At 38.8% G+C, this 17,339-nt stretch overlaps 3 protein-coding genes across 8 annotated transcripts in view; 2 read left to right on the top strand and 1 right to left on the bottom strand.

The window, feature by feature from the left end:
* Positions 1-7,152, top strand: part of Dscam3 (Down syndrome cell adhesion molecule 3) — a 137,712-nt gene extending 130,560 nt beyond the window's left edge. For 3 of the 4 annotated variants that reach the window (XM_043418755.1, XM_043418753.1, XM_043418754.1), the window contains exons 15-29: positions 61-354; positions 427-657; positions 785-940; positions 1,022-1,092; positions 1,200-1,446; positions 1,670-1,816; positions 1,910-2,071; positions 2,265-2,570; positions 2,704-2,883; positions 2,951-3,325; positions 3,492-4,329; positions 4,520-4,683; positions 4,849-4,951; positions 5,331-5,504; positions 5,620-7,152. In XM_043418755.1, coding sequence (XP_043274690.1) covers positions 61-354; positions 427-657; positions 785-940; positions 1,022-1,092; positions 1,200-1,446; positions 1,670-1,816; positions 1,910-2,071; positions 2,265-2,570; positions 2,704-2,883; positions 2,951-3,325; positions 3,492-4,329; positions 4,520-4,683; positions 4,849-4,951; positions 5,331-5,504; positions 5,620-5,671 — 3,500 coding nt within the window. In that variant the 3' untranslated portion in view covers positions 5,672-7,152. Of the gene's footprint in view, positions 1-60; positions 355-426; positions 658-784; positions 941-1,021; positions 1,093-1,199; positions 1,447-1,669; positions 1,817-1,909; positions 2,072-2,264; positions 2,571-2,703; positions 2,884-2,950; positions 3,326-3,491; positions 4,330-4,519; positions 4,684-4,848; positions 4,961-5,330; positions 5,505-5,619 lie in introns of those variants that run through there. The other variant, XM_043418756.1, reaches the window with a different exon arrangement.
* Spf30 (Splicing factor 30) lies at positions 4,376-10,580 on the bottom strand. 3 transcript variants are annotated; one of them, XR_006260976.1, is made up of 7 exons: positions 10,265-10,580; positions 9,574-9,797; positions 9,142-9,291; positions 8,605-8,755; positions 7,457-8,511; positions 7,184-7,247; positions 4,376-4,674 (listed from the first exon to the last, which is right to left on the bottom strand). XR_006260976.1 is itself a non-coding variant. In XM_043418760.1 (5 exons), the coding sequence occupies exons 1-5, from the start codon at positions 10,301-10,303 to the stop codon at positions 8,368-8,370; spliced, it is 708 nt and encodes a 235-aa protein (XP_043274695.1). In that variant the 5' UTR covers positions 10,304-10,580; the 3' UTR covers positions 7,252-8,367. The 3 variants fall into 3 exon arrangements, 1 of the variants encoding a protein (XP_043274695.1); XR_006260977.1 differs by lacking the exons at positions 4,376-4,674; positions 7,184-7,247 and having other exon boundaries at positions 7,252-7,620; positions 7,730-8,511; XM_043418760.1 differs by lacking the exons at positions 4,376-4,674; positions 7,184-7,247 and having other exon boundaries at positions 7,252-8,511.
* A 2,974-nt stretch (positions 10,581-13,554) lies between these two features.
* LOC122411128 (H/ACA ribonucleoprotein complex non-core subunit NAF1) lies at positions 13,555-16,488 on the top strand. Its single transcript, XM_043419681.1, has 6 exons — positions 13,555-13,877; positions 14,013-14,635; positions 14,742-14,862; positions 14,985-15,253; positions 15,351-15,496; positions 15,573-16,488. Exons 2-6 carry the CDS (start codon positions 14,037-14,039, stop codon positions 16,016-16,018), a joined length of 1,581 nt encoding a protein of 526 aa, XP_043275616.1. The 5' UTR covers positions 13,555-13,877; positions 14,013-14,036; the 3' UTR covers positions 16,019-16,488.
* Positions 16,489-17,339: the final 851 nt, after the last annotated feature.

The following is a 17,339-nucleotide window of genomic DNA, read 5'->3' as shown; positions in this document are numbered from 1 at the left end:
TATCGACAACTTTCTATAACTTCTGCGCTCTTTATTGCTCATCGCATTATTTTGTTTCAGAACCAGCAAGATTCGAATTACAGAGTAAAAACGTGACTATAAGAAGAGGCGAGTCGGTGACACTCGACTGTACCGTCATCGGTGACAATCCCATCGAGGTGCAATGGTTACACAACAATGATCGACTCGATACGAATGCTCACAGGCTGAGTATAAGCCAAGTCAAAACGGATAATGGATTAAAGTCGCAGTTATCAATCGGCAGCAGCGATAGGCAGGATTCTGGCACTTACAGATGTACAGCGGACAATGCTTTTGGAAGAAGCGAGCATTTAGTTTATTTGGCTGTCCAAGGTCTTTATCCATTTTCTGCCTAATATTTTTACGCAACACATAACAAACTTTCTGCTTAATATTTTTTTACAGAGAGACCCGATCCGCCAACAGCTCTTGAAGTCATTGAGATTGGTTCAAGGTCGATTAGACTCTCCTGGAGAAGGTCTTTCGATGGTAACAGTCCAATCAGAAATTACGTTATACAGTACCGAGCAATGATCCACGGTGGCGTCGACGAGTGGGATCCCTCGAAAACTCACAACGTCACTTTCACACCGGGATCTTCGGGCCTCGCTGCCTCAGCCAATCCAACATCGAATGGTACGATTTATCAAAAAAATTATTGGCGATTTAAAAAAATTATATATAAAAATAATTAGTGAAAAAATTTTGTTCATTTTCAAGCATCGATCGGATTGATTCATTATTATTTGATTATTTTTTCAAGGAGTTCCACGATACGATTCGAACGGCGATGACCAAGAAATCGCTCTCGTGTCTGGTTTGCATCCCGCTGTTACTTACACGTTTCGAATATTTGCGATAAACTCCATCGATGCGAGCGAACCGACAGATCCGGTAGTGGCCAAGACTCAAGAAGAAGGTAAAACTTTGAAAAATCCACACTCTAGTTTTTACTCTATCATTTGATAAACTTGAATGATCTTATTCGATAATGATTCAGCTCCAACGGATCCACCACAGAATGTAAAAGTTCAATCCGCTGGACCAGGCGAATTGATCGTCCATTGGCAGGTAATTATAAAGCGTGTGGAATTAGTTTTTCCTCAATAACGGATTTGAGGGAAATTGGAAGGACAATCCGACGTTACGCTTTCGTAATGATTGTTTCTCATTTTCAGCCACCACCCAAAGAATCTTGCAACGGTGATCTTCTCGGCTATATCGTTACATGGTCGGAATATTCCTCGTCGACATCAGCGGGTGTTAATCAGAGCAAAAGCCTCACTGTCAATGGTTGGGCAACTACCAAAGTACAACTTACGGGCCTCAGAAAATTCACTAAATACGACATATCGATCAGGGCCTTTAACAGCATCGCCAGTGGACCAGCAAGTCCTTCGATCGTTGGCACAACTCAGGAAGGAGGTCAGTTTGCTTCGAAACTCCAGGCGAGGAATTCATATCGAAAACAATACGTATACGGCTCTTTGCGAAATAATCATTCCTAACAAATAATAAAAAAAAACGTTCTGGAAACTAAAACTTTCAAAAACGAATTCGTAAAATTATAAGGGAGCAGGATTTTCCGTAGCACTAATTTGATCGCATTTTAAATAGTATACTTTTTGGATTTTTGGTCCGCATACAGTTCCGGAGGCCCCACCAACACAAGTAACCTGCACTCCTTTATCTTCGCAAAGCGTAAAAGTAGCTTGGAGCGCACCACCGGCTCACCTGCACGGTGGAATAATTCAGGGATACAAAGTTTCGTACAGGCCTGTTCCAACTGACAACAGTACGTCGAATAGAAACAATTTCATGTTCTATAATCCATTTTCGAAATCTTACATATGCGGAAAAAAATAATAAAATGTTGTCTCTTTTCAAGTGGAAATCTCTACTGTTGGTGATATCAAGAGAATATCGAACGAAGAAACGTTCCTTCACACTTTGTACAAGTATACAAATTATTCCATAAGAGTATTGGCATACACTGGAGCAGGGGACGGAGTTTTGAGTCCACCGATATTCTGCACGACTGAAGAAGATGGTGAGGCCTCACCATTCGATGTCGAAGGAATGATGATCACAATTCTATAATAAAACTTGAATCAGATTCAAAATAAAGTGAATGTTTTTAACGCGTGAACAATGCAATTTGTAGAGTTTTAACAACTCAGACGTCCTGCCAACTTCTCCATTCCCATGTTAAAACTAAAATTTGAATCACGTGTGAATTTCAGTTCCCGGTCCACCAGCCGGAATAAAAGCACTCGCGTTAACAGCTGACAGTATATTGGTTTCGTGGCTTCCTCCATTACAACCAAACGGTCAAGTTTCACAATATACGGTTTACAGCAAAGAGGCTGGTGCTAGCAGACACAATTCTCATACGATGCATGAACCTCCGACTCTTCCTACGGACACGCTAACGATGGAACTTCGTGGTTTAACGGAACGACAACTTTACGAATTTTGGGTTTCTGCTACGACCGGACTCGGCGAAGGAGAACCCACGCCTATAGTCACTCAGACGACGAATACTCGAGGTACGATTATTGCAGAGCACTCGGAATATTCAACATTGTAACGTTGAATTTCGTGCTGAAAGCATTGGGGACATTAGAAGTGCCCAAATAAATTTTCGTAAAGTATAAAGTACGTAATTTGCTCCCAACTCAGCACCGGCTCGCGTGGCATCTTTCTCGCAGCTTTTGCGAAGAGCTGTCAAATCTTCCGTAACACTCTCATGCTTAGTCGTGGGTAATCCAACTCCTCAACCAATATGGACCCACAGAAATAGTCAAATTTCTACCGGGCGCCACTACGAGATCACCGATGATGGTCATCTTAATATTCACGGTAATTTATTTATTTATTTATTCTCTTTTCGTGGATACTGTGATAATTGATCGTTATCTATTTTCAGGCCTGGAACAATCGATCGCCGGGAATTATACATGTTCGGCGAGCAATCTTTTCGGCGACGATTCAATAACTTATACACTTGTCGTCGTCATGCCTCCTCGCGCACCCGTCCTCGAATTGCAATACACCACAACTCATAGCATCAAATTTCGATGGAATCATCCGGAAAACGGCGGTGCTACGATACAGGGTTATGTACTTAGCTATAAAAAGGACCAAGGTGGCTGGGAAGAAATAGCACTTTCACCTGAACAAACCGAATTTACACTAAGCGGTTTGAAATGCGGATCTTCGTATCTTGCTCATCTTACGGCACACAACAGAGTCGGGACGGGTGATCCGAGTCCATTGATCAGTGCCACAACCAAGGGAACCGGTTAGTCTCATCAGTCATATCGTCCTAGAATATCCAATTGAAGTGTCCTTTTTCTTTGAACTTGAAGTTTTTTAAGAGGATTCTCTTCCATTTTTATTCCTTCACCGAGCTCATAAAAACACTCGAAATAAAGTAAATGAACATTCGAATCTTTTCGAATTTGCAGCACCTCCACTGCCAAAAGAGCGCGAAATAGTCGCAGTGAATTCAACGTCAGTTCGGCTAAATCTGTTATCATGGCCGAACGGAGGTTGTCCGATTCAATATTATACGGTGGAGTATCGAAGACGAATAAATACGGAGCCTTGGATATTGGTTGCGAGCAAAGCGACGGAAAATCTCATAATCCGAGATTTGAAACCCGCAGCTTGGTACAGTTTGCGTTTGACGGCGCACAACGACGCGGGTGCGACTCAGACGAAGATGGAATTTGGAACAACGACATTGAGCGGGATCAGCATAGGACCACCGAATGATCTCATAATGGACGACGATACTGTCAGGAATCCTCCGAATCATAAAATTTTATATGTAATAGTTCCTCTCGTTTGTGCAATCGTTTTGATTTTTTCGGCCGTCATTGTTGGCTACGTGATGCTAAAGCGCAACGGCAGAACGAGCTATCTCGCCGAAATGATGCCGGGACAACAACAACAAGCGGGTCTTGGAATTGGCCAACAAGCTCAACATCAATCCCATCATCACATGTCCAGCTGCATGTCCACTGTCCAATTAAAATCGACTGCGGAACGCGATAACCGACGTAATCATCAAGTCTACACAAGTTCACCAGTCAAACAGGATAATCACAAGTCCAACAATGATCACGGTTCAGAAATGTATGAAATTAGTCCTTATGCAACATTCAGTGTACCTGGACGTGAGAATCGATCGGTTACTACAGCCACCCTCGATTACACAATGCAATTCAAAACTTTTGGACATCTCGAAAACGAGGATATCAACACTATCGATTACGAAAGATCCAGCGTTGATTTCGAGAGGTAATTTTTTCATATTGGTTCTCAAATATTTCTCATACCATAGAAAAACAGTTTTTTTTTCAAATTTATTGTCTTGAAAAATCGACGCGTTTATAAAAATACCCAAAATATAAGTGTTGTGAAGAATGATACTAATGAAACCATTCAAACTTACAATTTCATCGATTTTTCCTTTTCTCCGATAACGTAGATCAAAGACTCCAAGATGGCATAAACAACGTTATTTTCCGAGTATTGCCGAGGCAGAAAGCAAGATGCGTTCAAGCCGCCAAGGCTCGGGGAGTGACACTTCCGGAAGTCCTTGCGGCGAGTGCGCTGGACCAAGCTACAGAGTTCCGGTCAAACCTTGCAGAGGTAGAATAAAAAAATCATGAGAAAATTTATGAAATTATCAATCGAGACAAAAGCATTCACATACAGATGAATAAGACTGAATTGTAGTAATGGAAAATACGTCATTATGAGCTCAAATCGATACGATTAATTGGAGAAAGAAATCTAAAAGATTCTCATTGACAGATGTTTTCTCGCGCGGTGTCGAATCCAGCACGGAATCGAACAACGAGGGTTCACCATCGCTTGGCAGACGACGTAGTCGACAGCCGAGCCGGTCCACTCGCAGGTAGCCAAGGTTTGTCTGTTTCCAAATAGCACTCAGTCCATATATATATTTTCTATTTATTCCTTCTCGAGTACTGCCTTTCGTTTTAGTTTCCTTCATCTCTGCATCTATTAGTTACTAATGTAAATAATAATTGATCGTCTTGAAGAGGGCCCAAAGATGGACACAGATCGTGACTTGAATCAAAAAGTTTTATATCAACGTCCTGGTACAGTTGAGTAAAAGCTTTTTCAACAGAAAATGTATTTTTTCTATTAAATTACAAGTCATAAAGGATAGACGTTGCGGGCTTTCAAATGATTTCACAAGTGCCCATCTTTGTCCTCGACAATGAACGAAGAACGTAACCTTTGACTCGAATAATTTTTGGTGCACACAGTTCGGTGGAGGACATGACGCTTTTGCCACCGAGCGGATTCAGCGACAGTCGAGAATTGAGCGAGGCGGAATGCGATCGTGATAGCAGAGATTGGCAGAGTTTATCCATTGCAACTCGTCACGGCGGCAGTCTTGGCAGACTCCCCATTGAAGCGGTTGAGACAATGCTCGCAAGGTCAATAAAAAAAAACACTATTAACGTCAGATAACTGAAATGTAGTTTTTACGTATCGCATTACTGGATTAGAATTGATGAACAAATGACGAGACGTCAAAATTCGTGTTCACAGGTACCAGCAGCGAAAAGAACAAGAGAGGCAAGAATTCACGATACACGTATGATCAAAGTCTTCGACCGAAGCTATAGAGAGAAAAATAGAACGAGCGAAGAGCAGAAATCTAAGCGGGTCTCAGAAAACTGCCATTAAATTGCCGTCGTCGATAAGATGTAACGATAAAAAAGCCGGCAAAGTTTCACGGATGATTAGCTGAACGTAAATGTAGCCGAGTGCTCTAGGATAGTACAAGAAGTATCCATGAAATTAGCCAGTAAATCAGACGACACCTCGAGCAAATAGATTTTGCCATTGGAGGGGAGGAAATCAAGGAGTTTTTGTCAATAAGCGATCATCAAATTGGAGACAACAACGAAGTACGAATTTGAATAACTTTAAAATGATGAATGAATTCATTGAACTTGAAATCAAGATGATAACAACTCCTCCAGTTTTCTCTACTTTCAAATTCATCATAGGAGGATGCAGTGTTACTTTCCGCTTCACCGTGTCTTCCGTTATCGGAAACGAAGAAAAAAAATGTCTCGTTTGTAAATACCTGTGTTAATCAATTGTGAGAAGAATAATGGCGCTACACAAATTAAGACATTCCGCTTCGCCAAATTTCTCGAACTGCAATCGTCACTGAGAGCGCCTAATCTCGAGACTTGAATGATTTGAAAAAACAAAAAAAAACGAAAAGAAAATGAAAAAACAGTTAGAAAAATGGAAAAAAGGTCGAGTCGAGTGGCCAAAGAAAAATAGATCTAATTTAATAAAATCAGTCAATGGACGATAATAATCGATCGATGAAAGTAAGGTTCTAATTGTTTAAATAAAAACATTTGTAAGGAGTTCGAAGAAGCTGAAATTTCCTCGTCGGGCACACAAGACTTTACGGGGCGGGAAGAAAAAAATTGATGTTGATCGGATTGGTGGGCGTGAAGATAACAGGCAATGGAAAATACCACGTTTTGTAGCAGAAGAATAACATATCGAAACGCTCGAAAAAGCCAAAGTTCAAATTGCAAGAACGACTTTCCGCAACCCCGAAAATCCTACATTCGTGAGAGTTTTACTCCCGAATTACTGCCAATATACTTACGAATATCATTAAAAGAAAAAGAAAAACGTAAAATATAAGTTCGTTCCACAGCCGAATTTCAGCGAGTCATTTCGTCGAACGAAACGATAATCTCGCAGACGTTTTTTCCATTACTTGTCATTTGGTACCATTAACGCATGATTGTTATATTGTTTGTAAAATAATCACTTTTCCGCGACCGATTCATCGAAAAACAACTGTCGCCATTCATGTCACCAACGATTACCGTTTTCCTACCAAATTTTGCACCAAAATATTATGTGTATTCGGACGTTGAGTCAAACTCGCACAACGTCAAATAACAACCACGAATATAACATAAACCTAGAGGAATTTAATCTATTTATGATATGTTCCGTTTGAGTACTTTGATATGAACGGTAGAAACGAAAAAAATCTCGTTGTACAAAATGATTTTATTAAAATGAATCTTTTGAAAGTTACTCGATTGTTCGTTATTTCTATTCAATGTACCTTCAACATTGCTCCTTTCAATGGATCAACTCACATTCGACGAAAAAGCTCGATTTGTGCCGTTCTGAAAAAAAAAAAACCAACTGCGACTTTATTTTTTGACCTTAAAATATACATTTATTCGTACTGTATGATAAATTCGATAGTACATACAATTGCAGAGACTTTAATGAATCCCTGAGTTTGAACTTTCGAACACGATACAAACTCATTATTCTCTTGATCTTTCGATTTAAATGAAATTATAATGAGAAATACAAAACGAGAAACCACCTGCACTTTTCCATCTTGTCTAGGCTCGTGGTACACAGATTGTCCGTAAGGTTTTCCCCACATGGATTCGCTTTTCCAAACGGCGGTTCCCTTCACCTTCTCCTCCTCGATTTACGTTAAATGTTCCTCTAGCCTTCTTTCTCCCTTCAATAACTATTCGTAGCCTTGAAAGATTTTCCCATATTTCTGTAGTACAACTTAAGACATAACATTTCTTGTTTTTCACTTTTTTTTAATTTAAAATCGAAATAATCTAGAGAATGGGTAACTCACGTTCACATTTTTTACAGAAATTCCGCATCAGCTTTTTGCGATGATCACATCATGCGGATGTTTTTTACAAAATACGATAGAATTAAAGAGTATACAAGGTCGCGCGCGAATTTGAATTCATTACAAACTTTATAAGATAACGTATATACTCGATAAATGAGAATGCAATCAAAATTTGTACGATGTCCGCGGTCACGTGACGCAATATAAAGATGAAGAAACTGTGTTGATCCTCGTTATTCAGTGTTTTCTCGATTACGAGAATAAAAAAAAACGTACTACTGCGAGACGAATGTATCACTAAGTACAGTGATCTATTACACCATAAGTCTGATTTTCCCAATTTTTCAATTCGTCGAATTTTTCTAGACGAAACATTTCACAAGAGACTTTCATCGAATAAATTAGAAAAATCGGAGTTTCGGTGAATCATTGATCGCGAATATTTCATTCTCTTCAATATTTATCGTCAGTATGTTTAAATGATAATTTCGTCCTGCTGCAATATTTTTTTGCATTTTTTGAATTTTGCAGCGATTGAAAATAATCGCTTGAAACACCGAGACCTGGCAAAAAATTTGACAAATCGCTGAGTACAACGGCGAAATATTGTTCACACCCTTTTCTACTATCTTTTTTTATGCGCCTCGTCTCCATTTTTCGCCGTTGCTAAACTTAGTCATTTCGCGGCCACTCACACCGCAGGTACCAATACCAACGCGACCATTCACATTTTCTGGTGTCGCAAATATACTCTTCTTCACTACACCTTTCTTCGCCGACTGTTGATCATGAAAATAAAAATTATCATCAGTAATCAAGAGGGAATAATTTTATTCTCAATAAAAATATGTGGGAAGAAATTCTTTACTAACCTTCGATGTGAATGCAATCCATTTGTTTTTCTCTTGCTCTCGCTCTTCTTCCAGCTCCTTGAAACGCTGTAATTTTTTTTGCTTCTTTTTCTTCAGATACTCACGCTGCTTATTCGGATCAGCCCCAGCCACTGCGGCAGCTTGCAATTTCCTGTGAAAAAATAACACTATGATGTCTGTAGAAAGTCAGCTTTGAAAAAGAGGAATTTGGGGTAGGAAATTTTTTGTATAGTTCTGGATTTGTAACAAAATTGTCAAGATTTTTCTTTTACATGTTGCAATGATGAACAGAAGAGAACACATATGACTGTTGCAATTTTATATAATCTTACATTACTGTTACCTTTTTCTGAATATCATCAGTAGAGAAATAAATTAAGATTTTGGCATGAAAACACAGCAAACATCGAGAACAGCAACAATATAGGGAAACGGGAAACAGGAGAAAATACAGGATTAATTACGGGATTAAAAAACATGGTATTATACAAACTGATAGTTTGAGATATGTTTGTTTTTTTGAAACACACGACTTACTTAGATTTCTGATCCGCCCAATCAGAAGCTGGCCTCTTGGCTGCCGACTTTAAATGACTAAGCATTGTGACATCAGTGTTTTTGTACTCATCAAAAGTTACGTGGACTGTACCATCCTCACATATGAGATCTATTGTAGCTTCGTAATACCTAAATAAAATACAAGTTGTTCTAGTTTATTTGCTTACAAGTATATTGCAGTAAACTAAATACAAAATTTCAGTAGTAAGCTTTCTCATAATGATGAAGTCGGACAACTCTAATATTTTTCATCGAAATTAAAAAGTTCATCTCAATGCTAATTTCTTAATACAGTATTGTGGCAATTCCATTGTAAACAATTTATGATTTTTAGTATTTTAATGATCTAGAACGAACTGAAAATTTTGTTAGTTGTTCAACAATAATCAATAATTTAATTGTAAAACTAACTTGCTATCCTCGCTCCATGGTGCCATACACTGATCGCCAACTTTCCATTTGTTTGCAAGAACAGCCAAAAGTATTGGATCCTGTGCATCCATGCCATTGGATTGCCTTTTTTCTTGCTGTTGTGATTTTATGAGATCATTCGACAATTCGATAACCTCTTCAAGATCAATTTTCAGTTTTAACAACTCCTCATTTGTGGGATCTGTCGTAAGTGCGGCTTCCACCTAATTATCAATAGTTTATTTAAATGCCAATTTTTGGTAATTTCATAAGTGAAGTATTTAAGAAACACTGAGTTCTCTAGCAATTCTAAGTTTTGATGAAATGAATGTTTATTTGAATAAAACAAAGACTCTACTCTAAATTCGACTAGAGGCTACAACTTGAAATCCAGCTAGAGTCGATAACACTGCAAAAATTGTAATGTCAACTAAAATAGAAATTAATAAAATGGGGCAATTGCAGCAGGGACTATGCAACTGCCCCATTTTATAATAACAAATATTTTTCTTTTCGAATACTTTTCAATAATCTTTGCTCAAATATGTTAAAACACGAATTATTCGCAAGTTTCAGGTTATTACATTTACATGTAAAGAACATTGATTCCGTATCGTAAATAATCGCAGATAATGATGTAAAAGGTAGTCTAATTTTGATGTTCAATGGACGGAAAAACATTTGCACTTGCCTGTTGGAGCTGAAGCCTGTAATTTTGTAACTCGTCCATGTTGAGATGAGTTTACTAATCTTGTTTATGAAGAAATAACCAATATTTTTGATCACTCTCGATGGCAGTTTTTGATTAGATTGCACTATCAATAGAAAAAGAATCCACCACTTTTATATATTGCAAGACGGAAAAGTCGGATGTTCAGTCGACTGGCAATGTAAGCCACTTGCGTTCTTCAACATGTATAGAAGGAAAATTATTACGACGAGAAGTGAAACTTCAGAAAATTAATTTTAGTAATGATGCATTTCCACGTAACGGCAATGATGCGACGCGCACGACACCAAGCTAGTCTCTGAACTCTCTCCTCAGTCTGCTTGTCTCTGCTAATGACACCAATGACACAGAATCATAATGAATACCATTGTATCATAAAGTTCTCTCATTGGCTGAAGAGCATTGTGAATTGAGACTCTTCGCAGTGATTGGTTAGTATTTTTAAAGACGAATTGTCATTGGGCAAGAAGTTTCGGCTCGTGGCCAGAGAGCAGCAGCACTAACATGAGCTCTACGACCGAGTTGGAGGGGATGGTCGAGACATTGCGCCAACGGCGCCAATTTTGACCGTATAAAGCGTTTGCGTTAAAATAATAATCTTCTCCTACATAGAAACATAGATATATCGATATATGAAAAGAAAACGCTAAACAAAAATAAATGTAAGCCTATCGAACTCTAATCCTGAGATGATATTATCGGTGGGCGTAATTATTTTCCATGTGAACATTTATCCTTCAAACTGCTCTGATATGCGCATGTATCAATTTTTTTCTATAACTTACTTGACGTGCGTAATTTAAAACATTGTTTCAGCGTTCGATCGTCAATTTGAGTTTCTCGGGTTCAGTCCCCTTAATTAAATACTTTTGTATTTTTTGGGAAAAAATGTTTAGTGAACATTAATTTGTCTTTTTCAATAGTTTCGTATGTAAATGATCAATTTTTGCAATGGAAAATCAAAAATCCCGATTATTATTATGATTTGATGGATCCGGCTTGTTTATGATCGCTGCCAACAAAGTTTTTCGAAAAGTGCCAATTTCAGAATTGAACCGCGAAAATGTCTATCGTATTTGATTTTTTTAAAATCAAAAACGAAAACCATGTATAGTCATATTTCATTTTCGTTGTGTGAAAAACCCACAAGTTCGCTATAGTTATTCATAGGGCGAAAAATTACTTATAAAAGCAAATGAAAATTGAGAAATTGGAAAAAAAATAAAGTTTAAAATCATGAAAAGAATCATTTGAAAGAAATTTCAAATTCATTTGAGGTCGTTCGTTTCTCTAGGTTAATATTTTTTAAATATTTGGCGTCAAGCCGGTGTCTCGTCTCTTGATTCAAAGAGTCTGGAAAAAATCCAGAGACGCGGTGGTGACTCGACGCCGAGTATTAAAAAAAAAATTATAAATATTCTTCTATTGATCGGCCGAGTGAAAAAATAGCGCGCTAGTCGCGCCAGCCAGCTTCGAAAACCCCAATAAAATTTTATGACGTTATTGTCTATGAAGAGTTAATTCCAACTGTCGATACGGAATCCCCACTATTTCGAGTAACTTTACGAAGAACTCCGGATCATTTCAGCGTCATTATTATTTTGCACGTTAAAAGGAATTTATTAAGGGATTTGGTGACTCGGAGAGAAAATCTTATCTCGAATTGTCAAGCCAACAAGAATTGTATCGTTGAGCAAAAGTCCTGTCCAGTACTACAGGCAGCGGAAGCATCAAAAACCATAAGAGCCTCCGTAGTTAGACTCGCCCCTTTTCGTATAGTACTCATCCGTAGATCGCATTTGTAATTTTTATAAATTGCCGTTTGGTATTATTTCTCAAATTCTGGTTCCCTTTTAAATCGTTTCTCTATAATTATATGTGAATCGTTTCAAAGGCCGCTGCATACGATTCCTCGGAAATCGTTAAGTTTGTGATTGAACGGAGGGGCCATCACAAATCGACCGCTTTCGTCACGTTCAATCGTATTAGCGAAAGATTTCTCGCACGCATAATTTTCTCCGCGGAGAGAGGTGTTCGATTCCCAAAAACGAGATACATCATCGAACGCCGTCGTCCTGGTAAAAAAAAATTTATTGCCCATCACGGCCTCGGGGTACTTCGGTATTTTGCCACCAATGGCCTATCCAAATTCTGTTTTTTGCATGTTTAAATCGGGTTCATTATTGGGGCCAAAAAGCCTAATTTGACCGGCGCATTCAATCCCACAATGGGGCACTTTTTTCGAGGTTAATTTAATCGTACAGCTAAATAATCGACGATGAAACTTCTCGTCGATGCCGTGTCCAAGATCGCACGGCATTGTGCAGCCGGTTGATTAATTCTCGTAATTTTGAATAGGATGGTAGGAAGAATATTTTCCGTCAATTTAGTCCCCTGCGAGAGTTAATGCTATTGCTTTTTCGGGGTACAGTCATGCGACAGAATAAAACATTGTTGCTTTCGCAGGTATATTGAAGGAGTCACCGAGTTTTCTTGAATCGGGGATGAGTCGTTTGTCTCTCCCGATTGTTCTTTAATGGGATGCAAAAAGGTATTGTACCTGCCGTTGCACAGATGACAGGTACCCGCAGACCAACAGTCATTGACCGCGTTAAAGCAAAGGGACGCCTTTGTTCTGCTTTTTATTTCGGTATGGTTCGGAATTCGGGACATCGATAAATTGAATGCGTTCCTTTTCAAAATCACACACGAAGCACTTTTCTTTTGCTGATTCGTATCAACACAGCAGGTGGTGGCAAATGTTTGACCCACGTTTGACCACGCTTTCTCATCGCCCGTCGTTTTTTAGCGTCGCGGATATCTCTGTTCCGCGAGTTGCTGTGATACGTGCAACTTTCACGTTTCTCCAAAGAAACCTATCAATAAAGGCGGAACCTTGTTATCTGTAAGAGTAGTCCCCAACTGAAACCTTATTAGATCTTAGATCTCCGATTTTGCCTAATATAGTAGTCGAATAAAAGCGCTAACTTGGCGCTAAGTTTAAGCAGCCAAGAGAGATGCATAATGTGTCATGGCGACAGTCTATAACGCCTATAACCTCACCAATTGGCCAAGCGCTCGAGACGCTCAGTGCGGCCAACAAAACAGCACACTTACGAACGTTTTATGCGATTGGTAATGAGAACCGAGTTCCCGAAACGTTCGACCAATCACACTCTTTTCGGGAGGTACCTAAGCCCTATATGCCCCGATCCGCTCTAGCCTCTAGCACGTCAAGCACGTGTCACAAGCCGGCGCGCGGCGCAGATGTCGAGAGTATACCTGCTGATACCTGCTTTTCCACAATAAATTATACTATTAATTTCATATTATAACGAGACTAACGTTGATGTCAACCGTGTCAGAGCACAAATAATAATTTTGTGTTAATGAAGTTCATAAAACTGAATACCACGTGATTTAAAGTGTTTCACAAACTTTTCGATTCCTGTTTAAAAAACTACTCTATGAGCTATGTAAGACAGAAAAATGAACTGAAATTGTGCCATTTTTGTATGTGTCATATACGTGGCCTACAATTGTTTTTTGCAACAGTGAAAAAACTCATTTGGAGGTAAGTTTGCCGAGCGTTTTAAAAGAATCCTCAATGTAACAAATTATCATGAGTGATAAGCGAATGTAAAAGATTTATCGAGTTATACGCTTTGATTTTTCACAAATGTTTGTTAACCAACTCATTTTCGAACAGAATAACGAATCACGAAAATTAATCATGGAATCTCATCCATGCGAACTTATCACAAATACTGAAACATCAGAAAATCATCATGAGAAAGTTACTCCTGAAAAACCGACGATGCTTCCTCCTGAGAACCTATCAGATGAGACTCTAAATACTGATACGACAACGATCTCAACTGAAGATGTCAGTTCTGTGGATGAGATCGTTGACAAGATCATGTCAGAAAGAATGGAAAGTGCTCCAATCGAAATATGCAAACCTTCGGATACTATTCCAGAAACCGTCAATGATCTCCCAAATACTGAAACACTCACTGTTAATAAAGGAAACTCAGAAAATTCCTTTGAAATTGGAAAATCTGCTGGGAGATCGGAAACAGAGGCAAAAGTGGAAATACTCAACGCCAATGCTTCACTTGCGTTTTTAGCTGTCGCTTACAATTCCTCAGATTCAGAGAACGAAGATATCGAAGAGCTTGACAAGAAAATTGCTAATGATTCTGTATATAGGATCGATTCAACAATTTGTGCTTCAGACAGCGACATCTGTTCCAGCGAGGAAAGCAACAATTCAGAACCATCGGATGATGAAAGTGGAGACAACCAAGATGATGAGGAAACCAAAAAAAAGTAATCACTTTTGGAATCTTATAACTGCAATAACTTCTGTATCTTATAAAACGATTAACATCAACAACATTATTTATCAAATTTTTCTTTTTATTTTTCTCCATAGACTTGGAAATGGAAGAAACAAAATGCGGGAAAGAGAAACGAAAGGAGAATTTGACGATTTGCCACCAATTGAGGAGTTGCAGATCGTTGTTCCAGAAGTTCTGTGCGATCCCTTGGGCGAGGTAGTTATCAGGCATAGTTAATTTATCCTACACAGAATAGAAAAAAAAATTGACATTTTCTTGAAAAACATCAAGTATTATTCCACTCAAAAGATTCTTGATAGCAATGATTTTTCCAATAGGTAGGTTGGATGGCCGAACAAATGGTGGTGGTCAAGCCAAAACCAGAAAAGCCTACGCTCAATCTTGACACCATTTTATTCCTGGATCGTGGACGACGAGTTCTCGGTCGGATTTTCGACGTATTCGGCCAAGTTTCGGAACCTCATTATTGCGTACGTTTCAACAGTTCCGAGCACATCACGCAGTCACAAATAAAAATCGGAATGATTGTTTATTTCTGTCCAAATACGCCCTATACTTCTCTCGTTTTTCTTCACGATCTATTAAAGTACGTAAAATCGAATTTTCGTTCATTATTAAATTACTTGCATAGAATTATTTTTTGTCTGTTTGATTTGAAAAAATAATACTATTAATCTTCAAAGGATGAAAGCCACGGAAGAAATCAGCGATCAAGAGCATCCCGAATTTTCCGACGATGCTGAAGAAAAAGCCTATTACGCAGCTTTGAACAAAAAGTCGACAACTGAGGAAAATCCTAAAAAACTTCAAAACAAACGTCGAAAAATGAGTAAATAACATTTTTCTTTTTCCAATGTTAATAAATATATCTCATTGAATTTGTATTAAATTTTTGCTTTTCTCAGACCAAGGGCCCGGCTGGAAATCGAACCACCCTTGGAGCAGTGGACGAAATCCGGAGATGAAGAACCACAAATATGACGAAACGACGGAAGGGTTGACCAATCAGGATCAAAATTCACAGAATCAAGGTCAAAGAAATGTAGGATGGCATCAGAATGCTCCACCGCATTTCTGGCAATATCCTCCCTCATACAATGGATGGCCAGCCGTCGGTCCCCGGGGTGAAAATAATTGGCAAAATCCTTATAGCGGGCAGCATGCTCAACAGCAATCGCCACAACTACGAGGAATGCAAATTCCTCCAAATCCTTACGTTCACAATATGCCTCCTTATCAAAATAATGCGCAACGATTTCCAATGCCCAATTTTCAATGGCATTCGCATATGTCCCGATTCCCCGGTTATTCGTGGCCTGGCTTGCCTCCACCCCCACCTCCGGGAGTTTGAATTATTAGATTCATTTTTCTGTTCTGAATTTCTTTTCGGACTGTCCGAATTATCTTTGGACAATGCCGTTGGCCACGCGGGTAATGAAATCAATAACAAAGTGAACATAAATTTTCTACGTTGTAATAGAATGTATAGATTTTTTATTGATATGTTCCGATTAATAAAATCCATTCTAGAAAAATTGTAAATTAAATCCATTTTTCTAGAATATTTTTTCTCGCAGATTCTTAGATTATTTCGTTTTGTTTCTGGGCCCCAATATCGAATATCTCGCTGCTCTTCTCCCCTTCAGAAATTCACGATCGTTGTACTACTTGAACATTTCCGGTGCTCCGAGACGATTCTCCGCAAATTCAATATCGTTGATTATTTGATCAATTCCTCTGTGAAGAGTAAAAATGTCATAAGATCTTGTGAATCTTAGATTGATAAGAAAAACTGTTTTAATATAAGATTTTTCCAACGCACCTACTGACGACAAATCTTTTTACGACCTCGTGAAACCTCTTGCAATGATTCTCAGTTCTTTGCCGTGCAGAAATCCATTTTTCCCAAGCATCTCCGACCTCGGCCGCCTCGATCGGTTCATACCAAAGAACAAATGGATTGAAAATATTGTTTTTTCATTCCAAAGTTGAAGAGATTAATTTTGCAATTTTGCAAACAAATCAATATTCATTTTTCTTCCACTTTTCTTTAAATTACGTAAACTCTGATTGTTGATAAATTATCGATGGACGGTAAAAAAAAGCGTGCGTATCCGCTCGTCGGACGGATCGATTAGGAGATTTGGAGTACGTTGACGCCGGAATGGGAGTTCGGCGAGCAATGAATAAACAACGGTAAAGTTCATTTTTTCGCTATATTTGCTTTGAAATAAACTTTAACGTAACTTTGAAAAATCATATACCGTTTGATCGGCAACCGACAATTTTTCTCGCAGAATATCGTTGAAATCGTCAGAAATTTTTGGTTTTTGTTCCAGCATCACGTGTACACATCAATGCTCGTATCCCTCCAGACTCGATCTTTCCGGCTGCTCTCTTCATGTTACGACGATAAACAAATAAATTTATATGGCTTCTGCTTCACGTGATCCGCGAGCACATATAGTGGTCGAGGAATTGTCGGGTTGCTACGATCGGGATCAACCCGATGGAGGGTTGACGCGCTTGGACACTTGGCACGACGTAGAGTTGCCACACTCGGAGAGTTCCAATGATGGAAAAATGCACTGAAGAGTTGACACGATGTCGAATTGCTCGATGCAAAGTCGATACCCTGCCGCCAGCGGTCGTGATGAGTAAGTGATCGAAAA

This window comes from Venturia canescens, chromosome 5 (assembly GCF_019457755.1).
Source record: "Venturia canescens isolate UGA chromosome 5, ASM1945775v1, whole genome shotgun sequence".
NCBI lineage: Eukaryota > Metazoa > Arthropoda > Insecta > Hymenoptera > Ichneumonidae > Venturia > Venturia canescens.
Note: the sequence above shows the minus strand (reverse complement) of the source record. Positions and strands in the feature narration are given on the sequence as shown.

Bases quoted from the DNA above. Each gene is read 5' to 3' on its own strand.
- LOC122411128 (XM_043419681.1), top strand. From the start codon at position 14,037: ATGGAATCTCATCCATGCGAACTTATCACAAATACTGAAACATCAGAA. The intron at 14,863-14,984 runs GTAGTTATCAGG...TTTTTCCAATAG, and splicing joins TGTGCGATCCCTTGGGCGAG to GTAGGTTGGATGGCCGAACA. The intron at 15,254-15,350 runs GTACGTAAAATC...TAATCTTCAAAG, and splicing joins TTTCTTCACGATCTATTAAA to GATGAAAGCCACGGAAGAAA.
- Spf30 (XM_043418760.1), bottom strand. From the start codon at position 10,303: ATGGACGAGTTACAAAATTACAGGCTTCAGCTCCAACAG. The intron at 9,292-9,573 runs GTTAGTTTTACA...TATTTTATTTAG, and splicing joins CCATGGAGCGAGGATAGCAA to GTATTACGAAGCTACAATAG. The intron at 8,512-8,604 runs GTTAGTAAAGAA...CATGATCAACAG, and splicing joins GGATTGCATTCACATCGAAG to TCGGCGAAGAAAGGTGTAGT.